At 41.8% G+C, this 19,554-nt stretch overlaps 2 protein-coding genes across 3 annotated transcripts in view; both read right to left on the minus strand.

Annotated features, from left to right (window-relative positions):
- The window catches only part of LOC311065416 (protocadherin alpha-C2-like), a gene marked incomplete at its 5' end in the record, with an annotated part of 173,695 nt that overhangs the window by 123,951 nt on the left and 30,190 nt on the right, over positions 1-19,554 (minus strand). Inside the window, one exon of one of the 2 annotated variants that reach the window (XM_084085744.1) lies at positions 17,588-17,608. The exons of the other annotated variant lie outside the window; for it this stretch is intronic. Coding sequence (XP_083941870.1) covers positions 17,588-17,608 — 21 coding nt within the window. The remainder of the gene's footprint in view (positions 1-17,587; positions 17,609-19,554) is intronic. 2 annotated transcript variants of the gene reach the window in all.
- LOC311033433 (protocadherin alpha-8-like) lies at positions 1,558-3,984 on the minus strand (the record flags this gene model as incomplete). Its single annotated transcript, XM_084040944.1, has 1 exon — positions 1,558-3,984. The coding sequence occupies one exon, from the start codon at positions 3,982-3,984 to the stop codon at positions 1,558-1,560; it is 2,427 nt and encodes an 808-aa protein (XP_083897070.1).

Here is a 19,554-nt window from a genome sequence, read left to right on the forward strand (position 1 = left end):
TATCATTGACGTAGAGAACACCAGTCTTCAGATTTACCTCGAAATATTTTCTGTTTGATCCAGTAACAATTTGAAACATACGGGACTCCAAATCCTGTACATTGAGGTTTAGATCCTTAGCGATATTTCCAACAGAAGTCCCCGAGTGTGCCTCCTCAGAAACGGAGTAGGAGAGCTGTCCATACACCGCTTGCCACTCCAGAAGCACGAGCAGAAAATATGTCACAATATAGCTCTTTCTCCTCGGTAAAGACATAATGCCTTCCAACGTGAGCCACACATTTATTCCAGTATAGTAGCGCAAACTTTTGTTGAATAATCCAGACTAACAACAAAATACAGGCTACATATGTAGGCCTATATATTTTTTCTCAAATGAAAACGGAAAACAGACTGTTCTCTCGTCTCCTGCTATCCTTTGTGATCGCCACCCTCCTCTAAATCAGGGAGGGGCTTCGAGCATCAATCGCAAACCCCCAAATGCTGTGGTCTACAATGTCACCATGTGGACGTTGTGAATAACTGCGCTCAGGGGTAAATTCAACGTCAATTACTGCCCTGAAATATCATTAATTATGTCATGCCTAAAAGCAAACTAAACACGATGAGGATATATTGAATCATACAAATCCTGGCTAATATTATCGTGATGATGTGTTGCAACAACATGAACAGAGCGTGCCGAGATTTCGGGTTCTGCTGACAATTAGGTTGCTAAACGTTGAAGCGAAAAGCTAAACAATAAAATAATGCAAATACATTTGTAAAATATAAAATTAAGGCAAACAAACGATGCTAAATTAAGAAATTATTTAAGACTCATACACATCTTTGAATTAAAGGCATTTCGTAAAATCTCCAATATGTTTCAGCGGACCAGGTGGAGTCCATTGGTCTGTCCCAGAGTTCATTTAACAGTCCATATTTAAGCAATATGTGAAAGTTTCATATTAACTCCACGGTCTTTACAGATTTATCACTTTGCAGAAGTGCTGTATAGTTTTGGCAAACCTGTGGAAACTTGCAACACTGATGTCGCTCACTGTCTAATAAAAGAGAACAGAATGGAATAGAACAAAAAACTGAAGCCAATAATAACGTTTGTAAAGATGTGACTTTTATGTTTCGCAATTAACAGAGCCAGAGCATTGTCCAAGTTTCTTTGAAGCTATGTTACATTGTTCTATTTGCACTTACTGATATTACCCTGATGTTTGTTGACTAAAGTTCATGCTTACTTTGCTTATTCTGATTCGCACTTGTAAGTCACTCTGGTTAAGAGTGTATGCTGAACAACCGAATTGTAAATTGTATATAAATTATATACAATTATAATATATAGTCAACAAAATGAGTAAAACGAAGGTTTTAAACAACAGCGTTCACATGTCACTTTCAGCACCATGGACAGCTGCCAAACTAAGATATATATATGGCATAAAAATAACGTGTCAAATATATCTGAAACTCGTGGGAAATTCATGGGCTCATTAAAACTGACACAGAGGACGGTTTAGGGAGAGAGAGAGGGGGGGGGCATGGGAACTGTGTAAAGCTCTAAATTGTCACGAAACCGCTATTTGTATTAAGTAAATAAATGCAGTTTGATCTTACCTGTTCTTTATTTGGTAAAGTCTGAGTCCGGCTAAACGTGTCACTTCCGTTTATACTGATCAGTTCAGCATCTACCGGGGGATACGGAGCGGGGAAAACCACCACATCACTCTTCAGTGTGTCTGAGCTGAAACACACGTCATACTGCTGAGTAGATTTAGAATAAGACCAGCTGCCGTCAGGATGGGTGGTGATCATTGGGGCGCCATACCTGCTGAAATTGCTGTCTGTCTTGTGGCATTTGGCAGCTATTAAACTGATGAGGCTCAGTAGGAAGATCACTGACACAGATGCAATTGCGATCAGTAAATAGAGGTTTAAATCAGAGAAGCTCTCCTCCTTTAACGGTACATGTCTGAACTGAGTATGTAAGTCACCTGTATTTTCAACCACCACTACATCAATAGACACAGTAGCTGACAGGGAGGGTTCTCCATTATCAGAAACCAACACCACTAAAGGGTGAGTTTTCAGGTCATTGTCACTCATTCGCCTCTTAGTTCTGATTTCCCCGGTGCTGGTTCCAATTCGAAAGAGGTTTGTTCCCTTTGGTTCAGTGATGTGATAAGAAAGGAGTGCGTTATAGCCAGAGTCTGCATCTACAGCTCTGATTTTTGCTACAAAGTATCCAGCTTCAGCCGAATAAGGAATGTTCTCACTGTTAACAGAGCCGTGTTCAGAATAGGGTGAGAGAATTCCAGGACTGTTGTCATTCTCATCCAGGATAAAAACGTTCACAGTTACGTTGCTACTGAGCGGAGGAACACCAGAGTCTGTGGCCTGAACTTGAAAATGGAATGTTTTTAACTGCTCGTAGTTGAAAGACTGCAGGCATGTGATATCTCCAGTCACTGTATTTATATGTACCATGGTAGACAGCGGTAAATAATTACTGCCAAAGAATGAATAGCTCACGTCGCCATTTTCATTTATGTCAGCATCAACTGCAGACACGGATTTAATAATTGTTCGTACTGGTCCGTTTTCTTTCACGTAGACATTAATCACTGGCTCTAAGAAGCGAGGAGCGTTGTCATTGACATCAGAAACGTGTACAGTAATAAGACTGGTGCTGGACAGTGGTGGACTCCCTTCATCAGTAGCTAAAACTGAGACATTATATTGAGATGCACTCTCTCTGTCTAGCGGTCCATCAACCACCAATGAATAATAGTTTTTATAATTTGTCTCCAATTTAAAGGGAACCTTATTTGTGATAACACATTTCACTTCACCATTCTTGCCTCCATCTTTATCGAGGATTGATACAAGTGCAATTGCGGTTCCTGGTTTAGCATCTTCATTCACTGCGTTGAGTAATGAAGTAACGGTGATCTCAGGAGAATTGTCATTGAGGTCCACCACTTCTACCAGCACCTTGCAGTGAGCCGCCATCGGGAGATGGCCTTTGTCACTGGCCTCTACACGTATCTCAAAAGCTTTTCTTTCTTCAAAGTCAAGCTTGCCTTTTACTGTGATTACACCAGTGTGCGGCTCAATTTCAAATAAGTCCAGAATGTGGTCTTGATCTTTACTTCTAAGAGAATATATTATTTCACTGTTTAGACCCTCGTCTGCATCGATGGCATTGACTGTGATTATTGTTGAGCCAGGGGACGCGTTTTCGGGAATTTGAGTCTTATATAAAGACTTATTAAATATTGGTAAGTTATCATTATTATCTAAAACATGAATAATAAGCTGTGAGGTGCCAGACTTTGGAGGACTACCTCCATCTACAGCGGTCAGTGTTAGATTAATCACAGGCTGTTTTTCTCGATCTAGAGCTTTCTGCAGCACTAACTCGACAGACGCACTCTCTCCCTCTTTGTGCACTGCCAAGGAAAAGTGTTCATTCTGACTTAATTTGTAGGTACTGACTCCATTTTTCCCCACATCGTCATCAGATGCTTCTGATAAAGCGAATTTTGCTCCTGGCAACATACTCTCTGCAATGTCTAATTTTTGTGATTTGGTTGCAAACAACGGATAATTATCGTTTGCATCTAAAATATCTATATCAATACGATACAGCTTTAATGGAGTATTTATCACAGCCTCTACACTAATTGTACATTTCATTTCCTCCGCGCACAACGCCTCTCTGTCTATTCTGTCATTAACGTAGAGAATACCAGTCTTCAGATTTACCTCGAAATATTTTCTGTTTGATCCGGTAACAATCTGAAACATACGGGATTCCAAATTGTGTACATTGAGGTTGAGATCCTTAGCGATATTTCCAACAGAAGTCCCCGGGTTTACCTCCTCATACACTGAGTACGAGAGCTGTCCGTACACCGCTTCCCACTCCAGCAGCACGAGCAGAAAATATGTCACAATAGAGCTCCTTCTCGTAGGTAAAGACATAATTCCATCCAACGTGAGCCAAACATCGATGCCAGTACTCACTTGTGGAGTAATGCAGACAAACAGCACAATACAGGCTAAATATTTATGTATAAACTTTCTCAACTAAAAACGGAAAACTGACCCTGGCACCATTGTCTCGTCTGCTTCTCTTTGTGATAAGACTTAAACATCATCCTCCTCTGATTTTGGGAGGGGCCTCGAGCATCCCTCAACAGCCCCAAATGCTATGGTCTACAGTGTCGCCACGTGGTCATTTGAAATACCTGCGCTCATGGGTATAGAATTCAACGTACTGTCCTGAACTATTAACTGTAATGCCTAAAAGCAAACTAAACAATATGGACAGGAAGCATGAGGTTGTATTGAATCACACAAAACCCGACTAATTGTGATGTGTTACAACAACATGAACAGAGCTTCTCGTTGTTGTTGCTGTTCAGCTGTTGTTGTTGTTGTTGTTGTTCTGATGATAATTGTAATAATAATAATAATAATAATAATGATAATGATAATCTTTATACATCACTTTTCATAACAAAGTTAGTGCTTGTATAAGCAATGATTAAAATAAGTAAAGTAAAAATAATTAATTATATCAGAGGGCATGTTGTTTTGGCTGTTTTTCGTCTACTGGAAGTACAAAAGCAATAAAAGGCAAATAGATGTTAGAGTATGTAATGAAGTAAAACATAAGGACACTCATCTTTTTATTTCTAAAAAAACATTTAACAAACACATTGTTGTTTGGTTGTTATTAGGGATATCTTGCCAAAATTGTTTGCTGCTGTAGGCCTTTACATGTAACTGAATTAAAAGCAATTTGTAAAATCTCCAGTAAGGTGGAACGCAAGAGTCGTTTTTTAATAACCACAAAGTTATGTTTCACTTAACAGAGCCAGGAGATTATTATGTATAACCTAAAAAAAAAAAAAAAAAGCAAATCCAAAGTTTTAAGCAAGTATTCACACATTGGCTCGCTTTCAGCACCATGGACAGCGGTCAATCTAACAGTGCATTACTGCTGAGGCAAAAGAACCATAGCATAAAATAACTTGGATAATATCTGAAATTAAATTGTCAATGGGCACATTAATATATGTTCTATTAGATTCATACCTATACCTGTATGTTTCTATTTTGTGAGATGTAAACAGTGTAAAACCTTTAATCGTAAACCACTATTTGTAGAAAGAAAATAAATGCTGTTTGATCTTACCTTCTCTTTGTTTGGTAAAGTCTGAGTCAGGCTGAACGTCTCGTTTCCGTTTATACTGATCAGTTCCGCATCTACCGGGGGATACGGAGCGGGGAAAACCACTACGTCACTCTTCAGTGTGTCTGAACTGAAACACACGTCATACTGCTGGGTAGATTTAGAGTAAGACCAGCTGCCGTCAGGGTGGGTGGTGATCATTGGGGCGCCATACCTGCTGAAATTGCTGTCTGTCCTGTGACATTTGGCAGCTATTAGACTGACGAGGCTCAGTATGAAGATCACTGATACCGATACAATGGCAACCAGTAAATACATGTTTAAATCAGAGAAGCTCTCCTCCGTTATCGGTACATGTCTGAACTGAGTATGTACGTCTCCTGTATTTTCAACGACCACTACATCAATAGACACAGTAGCTGACAGGGAGGGTTCTCCGTTATCAGAAACCAACACCACCAAAGGATGAGTTTTCAGGTCATTGTCACTCATACGCCTCTTAGTCCTGACTTCCCCGGTGCTGGTTCCGATTCGAAAAAGATTTGTTCCTTTTGGTTCAGATATATGATAAGAAAGGAGTGCGTTATAGCCAGAGTCTGCATCCACAGCTCTGATTTTCGCTACGAAGTATCCAGCTTCAGCAGAATAAGGAATGTTCTCACTGTTAACAGAGCCGTGTTCAGAGTAGGGTGAGAGAATTCCAGGACTATTGTCATTCTCATCCAGGATAAAAACGTTCACAGTCACGTTGCTGCTGAGCGGAGGGACACCAGAGTCTGTGGCCTGAACTTGAAACTGGAATGTTTTTAACTCCTCGTAGTTGAAAGACTGCAGGCCTATAATATCTCCAGTTACTGTATTTATATTTACCATGGTAGACAGCGGTAAATAATTACTGCCAAAGAATGAATAGCTCATGTCGCCATTTTCATTTATGTCAGCATCAACTGCAGACACCGTTTTAATAATTGTTCCTACTGGCCCGTTTTCTTTTACATATACATTAATCACTGGCTCTAAGAAGCGAGGAGCGTTGTCATTGACATCAGAAACGTGTACAGTAATAACACTGGTGCTGGACAGTGGCGGACTCCCTTCATCAATAGCTAAAACTGAGACATTATACTGAGATGCAAGCTCTCTGTCCAGCGGTCCATCAACCACCAATGAATAATAGTTTTTATAATTTGTCTCCAATTTAAAGGGAACCTTATTGGTGATGTGACATTTTACTGCACCGTTCTTGCCACCATCTTTATCGAGGATTGACACAAGTGCAATTGCGGTTCCCGGTTTAGCATCTTCATTCACTGCGTTGAGTAATGAAGTCACGGTGATCTCAGGACTGTTGTCATTGAGATCCACCACTTCCACCAGCACCTTGCAGTGAGCTGCCATCGGGGGCTGGCCTTTGTCACTGGCCTCTACACGTATCTCAAAAGCTGTTCTTTCTTCAAAGTCAAGCTTGCCTTTTACTGTAATTACACCAGTGTGAGGTTCAATTTCAAACATGTCGTGAATGTGGTCTTGGTCTTTGCTTCTAAGAGAATATACTATTTCACTGTTTAGACCCTCGTCTGCATCGATGGCATTGACGGTGATTATTATTGAGCCAGGGGACGCGTTTTCGGGAATTTTAACTTTATATAAAGATTTATCAAATATTGGTAAGTTATCGTTAATATCTAAAACACGAATAAAAAGCTGTGAAGTGCCAGACTTTGGAGGTGTACCTCCGTCTACAGCGGTCAGTGTTAGATTAATCACAGGCTGTTTTTCTCGGTCTAAAGCTTTCTGTAGCACTAACTCAACAGACGCACTCTCTCCTTCTTTGTGTACTGCCAAAGAGAAGTGTTCGTTCTGACTTAATTTGTAGGCACTGACTCCATGCTTCCCCACATCGGCATCAGATGCCTCTGATAAAGCAAATTTTGCTCCTGGCAACGTACTCTCTGCAATGTCTAAATTTTGTGATTTGTCTGCAAACAACGGATAATTATCATTTGCATCTAAAATGTCTACATCAATACGATAAAGCTTCAATGGATTATTTATCACGGCCTCTACACTAAGTGTACATTTCAGTTTCACTGCGCACAGCGTCTCTCTGTCTATTCTTTCATTCACGTAGAGAATACCAGTCTTTAGATTTACCTCGAAATATTTTGTCTTTGATCCAGAAACAATTTGAAACATACGAGTGTCCAAATCCTGCACATTGAGGTTTAGATCCTTAGCGATATTTCCAACAGAAGTCCCCGGGTTTACCTCCTCAGAGACGGAGTAGGAGAGCTGTCCGGTCACTGTTTGCCAGTAGCAGTTCAACAGTACGAGCACAAGATATATCCCAATAGAGCTCCTCATACTCCATAAAAACATAATTCCACCGAATGAGAGCGAAGCATAGATCCAAACTGAGAATAACAAATCAAATAGGCACAGGGAATATATTTCTCCGTTTTAACTGTCTATACATATGATAGTATGACGATGTATTCATTTCCTCGCCTCTTCGCAACAAAGACTGAAGAAATGTCCCTAACATCTACGAACAGGAGGGGCTTAGACATGCCAGATAGCAGCTAGGGCTCACTTCTATGGAACAACACTGGCGCCATGTGGTTAAAAGGCTGATGCGCAAAAAACATTTCAGCAACGTTTTATAGCCTGCGTGATATACATTTAGTTGGACATTTGTGTGTATGAATAAGATTCTCTCTCTCTCTCTCTCTCTCTCTCTCTCTCTCTCTCTCTCTCTCTCTCTCTCTCTCTCTCTCTCTCTCTCTCTCTCTCTCTCTCTCTCTCTCTCTCTCTCTCTCTCTCTCTCTCTCTCTCTCTCTCTCTCTCTCTCTCTCTCTCTCTCTCTCTCTCTCTCTCTCTCTCTGCCATTTGAAAATAGCCGATCTACAAGCTCACAATGATGCAAAGCATTGAGCTTGTAGATCTGCTATTTTCAAAACGTTTACATTTTATACATTTGAAAACTTGTTAAAAGGGACCTTATGCATAATGAGTAATTTTACACTTTTACTTTTGGACAAATCTCCAGATTCTACACCTGCAAGAATCAACTCCATAACATGATTTGGTGATTTGAATTATACATGCTGAGGAAAACCAGAGCATAGTAAAAAATCACACCCTGTGTGAAGGAAGCGGTGCCTTTGGGGCGGGGCCTCCTGGTGGCGCTATAATAGGGCGGGGCGGGGCTTCAGCAATTAATGCTCGTCCCTATTGGTGGTGTAAGTCCACATACCAAATTTGGACTTGGTGGCATGCTGCAAACTGGAGTTATAGCTGTTTAAAGCCAGTGGCGTGACTGGCCTCCTGGTGGCGCTATAATAGGGCGGGGCGGGGCTTCAGCAGTCAATGCTCGTCCCTATTGGTGGTCTAAGTCCACATACCAAATTTGGACTTGCTGGCATGCTGCGAACTGGAGTTATAGCTGTTTAAAGCCCGTGCTCAAACGGACAAACGGACAAACGGACAAACGGACATACGGACGGACAAAGTCAAGTGTAGAGCGGTTGGCACCGCTAAAAATAAATAAATACATATTTGTAATTGTCTTGTTCTCTCCTATAATATAACCTCGAGCCAACACATTTTCGCTCCTCTGGACACAGCAGAGCCTTTACAGTGCTCCCATCCTGTTTTCTTTTTTTCTTTCCATTTGCCCAAATCTACACAGATGCAGTGGATATGAGCTTATAAACGTTCCCAGGTTTGTAATCCCAGATTAGGTCCTGGATGCAGAAATTCCTGTCCTATTTCCATTCGCTAGGATATATGATTTGAAAATGTTAATAATAATCACATCCTGAGTCATAATCGCCTTGCCCCTAAATCCCAATAATAATAACAATAATAACCCACAACAATGGATAGGTCAAAGTGGTTCTAGGTCACAATTGTCACCCAAAAGGGCAGTGCTATAGCCCCCCACCACCACACCCCACCCACCCACCCACGAGTAACATAAGCCTGGGACAGTCCAGGACAGACCGCAGTGTTATAATTCCTGATCTTACGGAACTGCAGTTTACCCCAATCTGTCTATATTTACAATGCAATCAAGCACTATACACGACAGATGGAGTTGGCACTTTTTGTAGTAATTTGAATGAATGTTCATATCATAGTGACTGCCACTTTTATTTGAGGCACAATCAAGCAAAACATCTACAGTATGATAATATTCACCTCTCTCCAAGAATTGGAAACACAAGCTATGCAAAAGTTGGCATTCATTTTATCCGGCCTGCTTGGGAGCATTGCCGCTAGATGAATTGGCAGAAGCCTCCTGCTGAGGTGTGTAAACATGCTGACATCCCAGAGTTGCCACTCCACCTCCTCTCCCACCGTCAGCTGTATACTGCCGGGGCATGGCCTTGCACACTGGGCAGAGTCTGCAGAAGGGTCAATTAATCGATTAGAAGTTACACACTCTAATGTGAAAATAAGTCATATTAAATAGCACCTGCAGAACAGCATCTAAAGCACTGCAGTGTGTGAGTGTGCTGGTGTGTGCGCGTGTGTACAGATAATATATAATTTGGTGGTTAAGTCAAGCAAGCATATATCTAAGCATATCTTTGCCCCATTTAATTTGTGAATATCGTAATGCATTGATGAGTCATATTTCCAGAGGGTATGATAATTGAGTACACTGAATAATTAATTGTGAATAAATGGTGGGTAAATAAAGATACACAGACTTTGGTCACTGTACATGAATAAACGGTGTATGATGAATACAGCAAAACTACATGCCTGTTATTCTGCCTATGATTTGCATCTCATAGAAGCAAGAATATCATGACCAAACAGGGAGGGAGCAAAGTAACAGTGATAAGTGATTGGACAGAGAGTCAAAGAATCAGAGAGGGAGGGATGTTTGTTCACATAATTTAGGGTGTGTTTTCTGTATTGTGGATGGGGTATTCGTCAGTGGTGTGTCAAATATTAACATTTGACATTATTGATTTTATTATGTTGCTGTACATCAATACGGCCATCAATATGTAATACGCTAATAAGGGTGGGTGTGTGCGTGTGCGTGCGTGCGTGCGTGCGTTTAGGGGTGTGTACTGCACATCTGTGAGAGTACATGGAGTATATGGGGGAGGGGTGTTACTGGAACATGCTCTGAGGCGAGCCCCCCCTTTCCTTCTGCACAGCCCTCTCATCTCCATGGCAACCCCTTCTCAGGGGGCTGAGATGTGCATGTGCACACACACACACACACACACACACACACACACAGACACACAGACACACAGATACACACACACACACACAGGTCTATGTACTTGTGTCCTTTTTTTTTGTCTTTCTTTTTTCAAATCCATTGGACAGTATTAACGATAACGTGATTCTTTTTGGAGTCTCTCTTGCTTTCTACAGCACTCTCCTAGACTGATTCATATCCACCATAGTTCATATTTACACCAACCTATCATCTCATATAACAAGGCAAAGCAGGTTCACACAACAGTGTCAGGCTCTCACTTATTCTCATATACAACCCCCCCCCCCCCACACACACACACACACACACACACAAGGCAGGCCATGCTGGGCAGGGTTGCAGCAGAGTTGCTCATGCATTTGTAATGCAGTACTGCAGCAGCATATTCACTGTGACATACCCACTTTAGCGGCAGCGCTGTGTTCTCTGTCCATATCCACACCCCCACAGAGTGCCTGACCTTCTCACTCAACCATGCCCATCCCCCTTACCCTCTCTGGAGACCCCCTCACACCTCAAACCACCACCATCTCCTCAAGACACACCCCCCCTTCATACCGTATGGTCACATGTTGATGTCATGCTGTGCCGTCTGTGTACTGTATGTTGTCTTCATCTAATTAGAGAATGAGGGGGCAGCCTACATCAGTCATTCTCAAACACTCATTTATGGACTCATTTATGGGTCACGATACAATTATTATTTTTAAGCAAATCTAAAAGAAATCTAAATCCATAATTATTATTTTTTTGTGAAAACTGCAGATCTACAAGCTCAAAACACAGTGCATTGTGCCGCATCGTGAGATTGTAGATGGGTTATTTATTTTTGTACGTTTGGGTGCCAGGGAGACACCAAATTTATATTTTGGGTCTCGAGCTGAAAGGTTTGGGCACCCCTAGTGTAGGTTTCATCCTTGATTCAATACCAAGCTCCCAGTGCATCACCGCCATTATAGACACAAAACAGGGAGGAGTGGTGGTGCCTATTGTTTGGACCCATTCTCCCATTTTCTCGCATCTTCATCTGTGTTGAAGCATAAAATAATATTTTCAGACAATGCACAAGCTGTCCTAAGCTGTCTCCCTGTTAGCTTTATTACTGTCTGTCTGTTGAATAAAGAAAGATCATATTCAGGTATACCGACATCAGAGTCGTGTCTAAGAGTATTTTGTTTCAGAGCTCTTACGGAGCTGTGTTATGGAAACAGTGTGAATAGAACCACACCCTATGCAGTAGTACACTAATGACAGCAGATGCTCTGATACAGTAGAGACAGTAGTGGTGATACATGGAGGGAGGGGAAGGGAAAAGACAGAAAGAGGAAAATAATTGTGTATAGTAAGCAGCGGTGAGAAAAAAATATATTATAAAAAGAGGAACTGAAATGAAAGCAGGGAGTTATAGTAGGTATAGTGTGGAATGAGTGTATAAACTTCTAGGAAGGAGAGGGATATTATATAGTGTGTATATACACACACATGTAGATACTGTAGAAATATTATATGCTATGAGATGAGAATCTTTAAATTGAGGAATGTCTGTGTGCATATGCTCTGTATGAGAGACAAATGTAAGTGGATAAATGGTAAATGGTGTATTTATATAGCGCTTTTATCCGAAGCGATTTACATATATTGTGCATTACATTCACACACACATTCATACACCGATGGTGGAGGAAACCATGCAAGGCACCAACCTACTCATCGGGAGCAATTAGGGGTTCAGCGTCTTGCTCAAAGACACGTCGACACCAACTCTGTGGGAACCTCACGGTTCCCATCCGGCCGCTCTACCGGCCACTCTACCCCTGAGCCACTGCCACCCCTGGATAGCCATGTCATTTAGTTTTTCACCAACAGAAATGCTGTCCATAAATCAATCTTGAAACAGATTCAGACATGCATGCTCACATAGACCCACGCAAACAGGCATGTGCGCACACACACACACACACACACACACACACACACACACACACACACACACACACACACACACACACACACACACACACACACACACACACACACCTAATATGGGATACCAGAGAGAAAGAGAGAGACACGAATGACTCTCAGTACTTAATCCAACTACCACTTAATCATTTATTTCCAAATCTGTGCGCGTTTCCACTGCAAAGTAGGACAGGGGCGGGTGCACAGACACATGCGTAGGAATCCATTGCAAATCAGGCCACAACAATATGGAGCACCCCCACCACACAGACACACACACACACACACACACACACACACACACACACACACACACACACACACACACACACACACACACACACACACACACACACACACACACACACACACACACACACACACACACACACACACACGCTCGCGCCACAGACAGACAGACAGACAGACTAACACAATGTTCACTCATTTGGAAAGCAATGGCAGGATGCCCAAAACTCGTATAATTAGTTACTCTACTGTAAGTAACAGGCATGGAAAGCAACATGGCATTGTTGCTATAGCTACTGCTTCATTAGGTGTAGTGATGAGCAGACATGGCCTAAACCAGTGGAGAGAAATGACGGAAACATGTGGGCTGTTTATCACTAATAACAAGTGATTTCTACACCTAAGGAAATAAAGATGTGCAACTATTCTGAACCAAATTTTTAAATGGAAAGAACACACATTTGCATTCATAGTAATGTGTGCTTGCATGTCAAACACAGAAGAGGAAGTAATCAATCCTCTCTGATAAGGTTTTTATTTTCTTCTATTTGATTCAAATAATTGAATGGTATTTATAGCAATAAGCATCAATGGGTGCCCCAGAAAAGTAGTTGGCCATGAACACAGAAGCAGGTACTTATGACCCATCTAAAATATAGCTGTTGTCGGGAAGAAACCTTGTTTGTTTGTTTTTGTAAATGAATGCCCAACTTCATCATACAAGAGTGTTGAATACAAATGATGAAAATAGCAGATCTACAAGCTCACAACGTGTCACAATGCATGTATTAGGCATATGTATTAGGAAGCCATACATTTGTATCACAAGTGACAACAACAAAGGCAGCATGGAGCTCCTTGATTTGTTTATGGCATAGCAGTAATGGACACTCTGATTGGCTCCGTATCTTGCCTAGCAACAAAAGCAGGGTCCGACAGATTTATACTTCCCCAGGGACAAGGGTTCTATATTATAATTTACTCCCTCTCCTCCTGTAACCCTGGTGACGCAGATGCACTTTCCCTCGTCTGTCTCTCCTCAGCCTCTCAAACCATGCCAAGGACAGTACAAAATGGTCATTTCACACACACACACACACACACACACACACACACACACACACACACACACACACACACACACACACACACACACACACACACACACACACACACACACACACACACACACACACACACACACACACACACACACACACACACACACACACACACACACACATTTTCTTTAAATACAAATAAGCATAGCACAAATAACCTAGATTTGTCAAAAGGGTCGAGTAGGGGAGTGGGCAAAGACTGGTATAAATTGGGCCAGGTCCCACTATCCACAGATCAATAGAGACACAGAAACACATTAGCAACACCAGTCAAATACACCAACACACACAGAGTGAGGACGTGTTAAATAATTGAGCGTATTGACACACACAGTCTCACATAAGAGACTGAATGTGGGCTGGTACATTCCCCCTTTCACCACAAGGGGGCGACTTTGGTTCCAGTTCTTTGTTCTGTAGAACTGAAGGAGCAGTATTGCAGAGATACTAACCTTAAACATGCTATATCAGTGACCATCTGATGAGACTACTCGTGTAACACCCACCCCACCCACACCCACATTTGCTTGTGAGACAGGCAAAGCAATACCTGTATAATGTTGGATTAAATTCCCACACTCTGTAAACACTTGTATCAAGGGTGGATATAAGCTATCTGGGTGTCTGCCACACTCTAGCCTGCGGAAATTGGGGGAGAAGCAAAACAAAAAAACAATACCTGGCACGCTCTCATCTCATCCAGCCTGATACACATCAACATAATGACATGCAGCTGCAGCAGAGAGACATAGCGAGTGAAAATCCACCTAGTTACCATGATAGATATTCAGGCATTCATCAATATACTGCGCTGTATACTGAACACACGTACGTATACATCAGCAAATACGCTGTATGAACAAACTCCTCCTGTACAAGGCATCTTTTCTGAGGCCTCCGCTGCAATCTAGCTGAAGAACACAATGTTCCTGCCACACCAATGCTGGGTATTCACACTTAAACGGTCTCTCCCCCCCCCCTCCCCATAGATCTGCAACTTAGATATCAGTGATAACCCCAAGGCATTGTGTAATATCTATTTTTACACTCTTCTAATTCATATAGTATATTTAATATGCAGCAGGACCATGCTGTGTGTAAAGTGTAGAGCATTGCAGTGCAGGTCCAGAACTGGATGTACAAGGCTATGGCCCACTTCTCTACATAAGAGCCTGAATAATGCAGGGGAGCCGTGGTCTGCTGAGAGTTAGACTTTGGAAGCAGTTTGAAAGGGGTTTTGGAGGCTGCTCCACTTTTCACTGAAAAATTAAGATGATAACTATTTATAAAATCATATCTTCGTCTGGTGATCATTTCTGAAGCCCGGACCATGCCCCTGCAGCTCTCTGAGAACGGCAAACACCATCTTCCACTCTCATCAACATCAAATGTTAATCAGCTACATGGACCATGTGCGCAAAGCATCATGGGCTATTTATAATCCATCCTTGCCCTTTTGGAGTTTTAGATGAACCTGTGTTAAGTGCTGATCTACAAGTGTTTATGAGTATGTGTGTGTGTGCGCGCGTACGTGCATGTGCATGTGTATGTGTGTATTTCCTCACCAAATGTGTGGCGAATTCACCTGAGATAAGATGTAATGTCATTGACACGAAAACGGCCTGCAACATACATACCATATACAACATGCTAAATAAATCGATCTGGAGGGGGGAAAGTGGGAAACAGATCATTTTAACCACATGAAACCAGGCAAAAATAGAACACTCAGCTAAAAACAGCAGGTCTACAAGCTCACGCTCGTGTTGTGCGATGCGTTGTGAGTTTATTGTAGATCAGCCATTTCCGCCTTTTGACGTACAAAGTATATAAAAGGTAACAATGCAAAAAAAAAAGACTTGTGGAAAATATGGGGGTGTAGCGTATACAGTAGCTGCAGGTTCTGCCTGCCAAATCTTCAGAATGAAGCGGAGGAGGAGAGAGAACATTGAAAAAGAAAAGGCATCAGCATCAGCCAGGACTTCAGAGTATGCGATGGAGTAGTGTCCCAGCTTAATTCTCCCTGCTGCTGCAAAGCTCCGATTCATGGCATCATTAAGACGATTCCTTCTAATCGCATTAGAGGAGCACCAAAGTGGAATTATCACTGTACACACATAGTTAACGGTTGCCCTAATCCGGGAAGGCTACGAATGCCGACAGCATCAGAATAAAGGGTAGAGCGCTTTGGGATTAGATTTGAAACCCAAGGCACCTGGAGTAATGGGGAGAACTACCCTCCCCCCTGTGTTTGTAGGGTATTTGATAAGGTCACACAGCAGGACGTACTATAGTGGCACAAAGTGTGCTCCACTATTCCATTAGAGGACAAGGGAATGTGAGGTGGGATTGGGATTATAGGATGGATGCTACATGTGGGTAGTAAACAATGGTTTTAGGGAATTAACTCCATCCCAGTCTCATCAGGATAACTCAAGGAGGCCATAAACAAGCAGCACATGCTCCTTTAATTGAGCATTATTCACTTCCCTTATTTGTTTATGCTCAACCCTGCACCTCTGACAAGACTCCTATTAGGTTTAGATTTGTTATCCTGATTATTGTACTGATCTAGTATTAGTTTGTTAGTTATCCTACCTACAGTATGTCACCTGTTTACTCATATGGCTGTGACACACTGCTGATATCTAAATCAGTGCATGGTGCCAACTCATTTACACACTGTGACAGAATAACACACCAGTGTCTGAAGCCTCAAACTGCTGGGAGTAACGTATCCAAAACAAGTCCTCAACACCACCCACAACCACACATGATGCATGCACACAAACCAAAACACACAGTGTAAGAATATATTCTGTCTTAATTCATTCTGGGGGCAATCAAGAGCCGAATAGTTAGAGCGCATATGGGTTCAGACTGCCTTCTACAGCATGTCCTCGGTTCAACTCCCAGACCGTGCGGACCATTTTCTGCGTGTCTTTCTCCTGCTCTCTGCTCTCACTCTGTATGTGTTTCCTGTCTATCTGAGTAAAGCATACAAATGTAAACAAAACACACACACACACACACACACACACACACACACACACACACACACACACACACACACACACACACACACACACACACACACACACACACACACACACACACACACACACACACACACACACACACACACACACAGTCTGAAATGTAAGCACCCATGCTGAAGTACAAACGTTTAGTAACAGCATTTAAATAGACAGACTATACTGACATGAAACAATTGCTTGTAAGAGTTTTGGTACGCAAGGCCTGTCAGAACTATGCCTGCTGCACTAGTTTCAGCTTGTTAGGTCTTGTCCATCCTGTCCTGTGTGTCATATGCATAATGATCTGATCACAATTCACTTCTGTGAAGAGCAAAGGTACAGTATTCTGCAATAAAGTTTTTTCTCATTCATTTTTCTGAATCGCATTTAATTGCATTGCAATCATATTACTTTGCTATGTTTATTATTATGTGCACTGTAGCATTCTAAGTGACTGAAATGAGCAAATCTAATAGTTATGTAGTTCCAATTAGAAATGCACATGGTGTCCCAAGACTGTGATGACCCTGGCCTGGCCTGCAGGTCTTTTTTTCTCAGGCAAGAGGAGGCCAAAGTAGCTCTCAGTCAGCCAAAGTGTTGTTCCCAGAACATGTCCAAGAAAGTAATGTGTTGTTTGTCTCCATCTTTAAAAACCTCTATAGGAGGAGGGGGGGGGGGCTATTTTGGAAACCATGGGAACTGTGTAAAACTCTAAATTGTCACGAAACCACTATTTGTAGAAATAAAATAAAATGTTTGATCTTACCTTCTCTCGGTTTGGTAATGTCTGAGAGAGAGAGAGAGAGAGAGAGAGAGAGAGAGGTGGGGGGGGGGGGGGGGGGGGAGAGAGAGACAGACAGAGACAGAGATTGTGATATTTGTGATATTGCAGGACTCAAGTCAGTCTCTGAGATATCTCTAACACATACATACACGTAATGTAAAAATGCATTTTGTGACTAAGCTAAAGCATGCATGCAGCTTCAAAAATGTTACATATTGTCCATGAAAGGTGTGCTGAAAAAAAAAACATTTGTTTGACAAATACTCAGACAAATACTCAGCTCTGTTTGATACCATGCCTGAGATAAAAAACAAAAACAAGATTGCATTTTTCTTCCTATCTTTTTGCTTATGCTACAGTAGTCTGTCAGTAAGCTCATGACTTTAGCTCTGAAATATTCAAATCTACTGACAGTTCCAGATGCTACACAGAGAGGAGAAAGAGCAGATTATATCTATGTCTGGGGGGGGGAGAGAGAGAGAGAGAGAGAGGGGGGGGCTCAATTATAAAATGTACCCTGATAGCAGCAATAGAATAGAGAATAACGACATCAGCCATAATCTATCTGCCTGCACTCTCACTAACAGACAGAGGGGGGCATATGTGAGTGCACCAGCAAGAGTACACCAGCATGTGTGGGAGGTGGAGAGGGTGTAACTGATGGGGAGAAAGAGATCCTTTGTATGAGGCAGCGAGTGAAAAGAGGTACAGAGAGAAATAGATGGATTGAAGAATTCAACATGTAAGCGAGCAAGCAAGTAACGGAAGAGAAGCTGTTAAAAAGGGGAGATGAGAGAGAAAGGTAAATGACGTTAAGATTAAGAACAAGGGCAGCAGTGAAAATGGGGAGGGAGCAAGGGAAGGAATGAAGAGGAGAGGAGAGGGGGTTGCAAAGGGAGGAAGACGAGTGGAATATGTCTGACTCATTCGGGCTCATAGTGTAAAGTATCATTTATACTTTGTATCTAATCAGTGATTTGTCACTCCCTGAAAATGAATGCACCCTTCCTTTACTTAAAGCAGACAATGAGCTGTCATAGAGATATTATGGCATGCTATAGCCACACTTTCCATCGATTATTGTTACAGAAAGCACAATGATGTTCATAAGACTTATCACCTTCCGTGCAAAATGGGTAGTGTGATTATGAGTGACATTATTATAAGTGACATTATAGAGTATTATAATCAAACTTATGACTATTGATATAATACAATATAATGGCATTGTTAAGGCTTTGACAATGCACAGTGGCTGTATTATGAAGGTATCTATGCGGATAACATATAAGGGTTTCATAAAAAGTGTTACCAATACCAAACCTATATTGGAAATATTGACTGGCAGAACCATAGACTCTCTCTCCCTCTCTCTCTCTGGGGGCAGACTGCGGGGTATGGCTGATGCACATCACATAAGCTGGTCTGCACTGCAACAAGGTCTCACAAATCCAAGCTAGAATCATACTCACATTTAAAACCTAAATTGTCATTCTGCTTTTCATGACAGATGGTTCACCTACATATACAGTAAATGGCACAGACCAACTACAATGGGGAATAACTACCTATGGGCCCAGAGATGAGTCACCCCTCAATTCAATTCAATTTTATTATAGTGCCGAATCACAACAAGTTGTCTCAAGACACTTTACATACAGAGCAGAGACCTGAGGTCACTTTAATAGGAAGGGAACTCGGGTACAAGCAGGCTCTAGGGTAGGCGGCCATCTGCCTTGACTGCGGATCAAAGCCTCAAAGGCTACACATTGATAAACAGTGTTCCTACAAATGACACTTCCTCTGTTTTATATAGCAAGCCCTGCTCTTATGATAATATAATGACATTTTTCATTTTGAGGCATGTGTCATTAACTGTCTTCGAACAATGGGGATCCATAATTGTACAGCCTGCCTCACCCTCCAGCCAATGTCAATACATTAGAGCA

The sequence above is a fragment of the Gymnoscopelus microlampas genome, assembly GCF_963454915.1.
Source record: "Gymnoscopelus microlampas genome assembly, chromosome: 18".
Classification (NCBI taxonomy): Eukaryota; Metazoa; Chordata; class Actinopteri; order Myctophiformes; family Myctophidae; genus Gymnoscopelus; species Gymnoscopelus microlampas.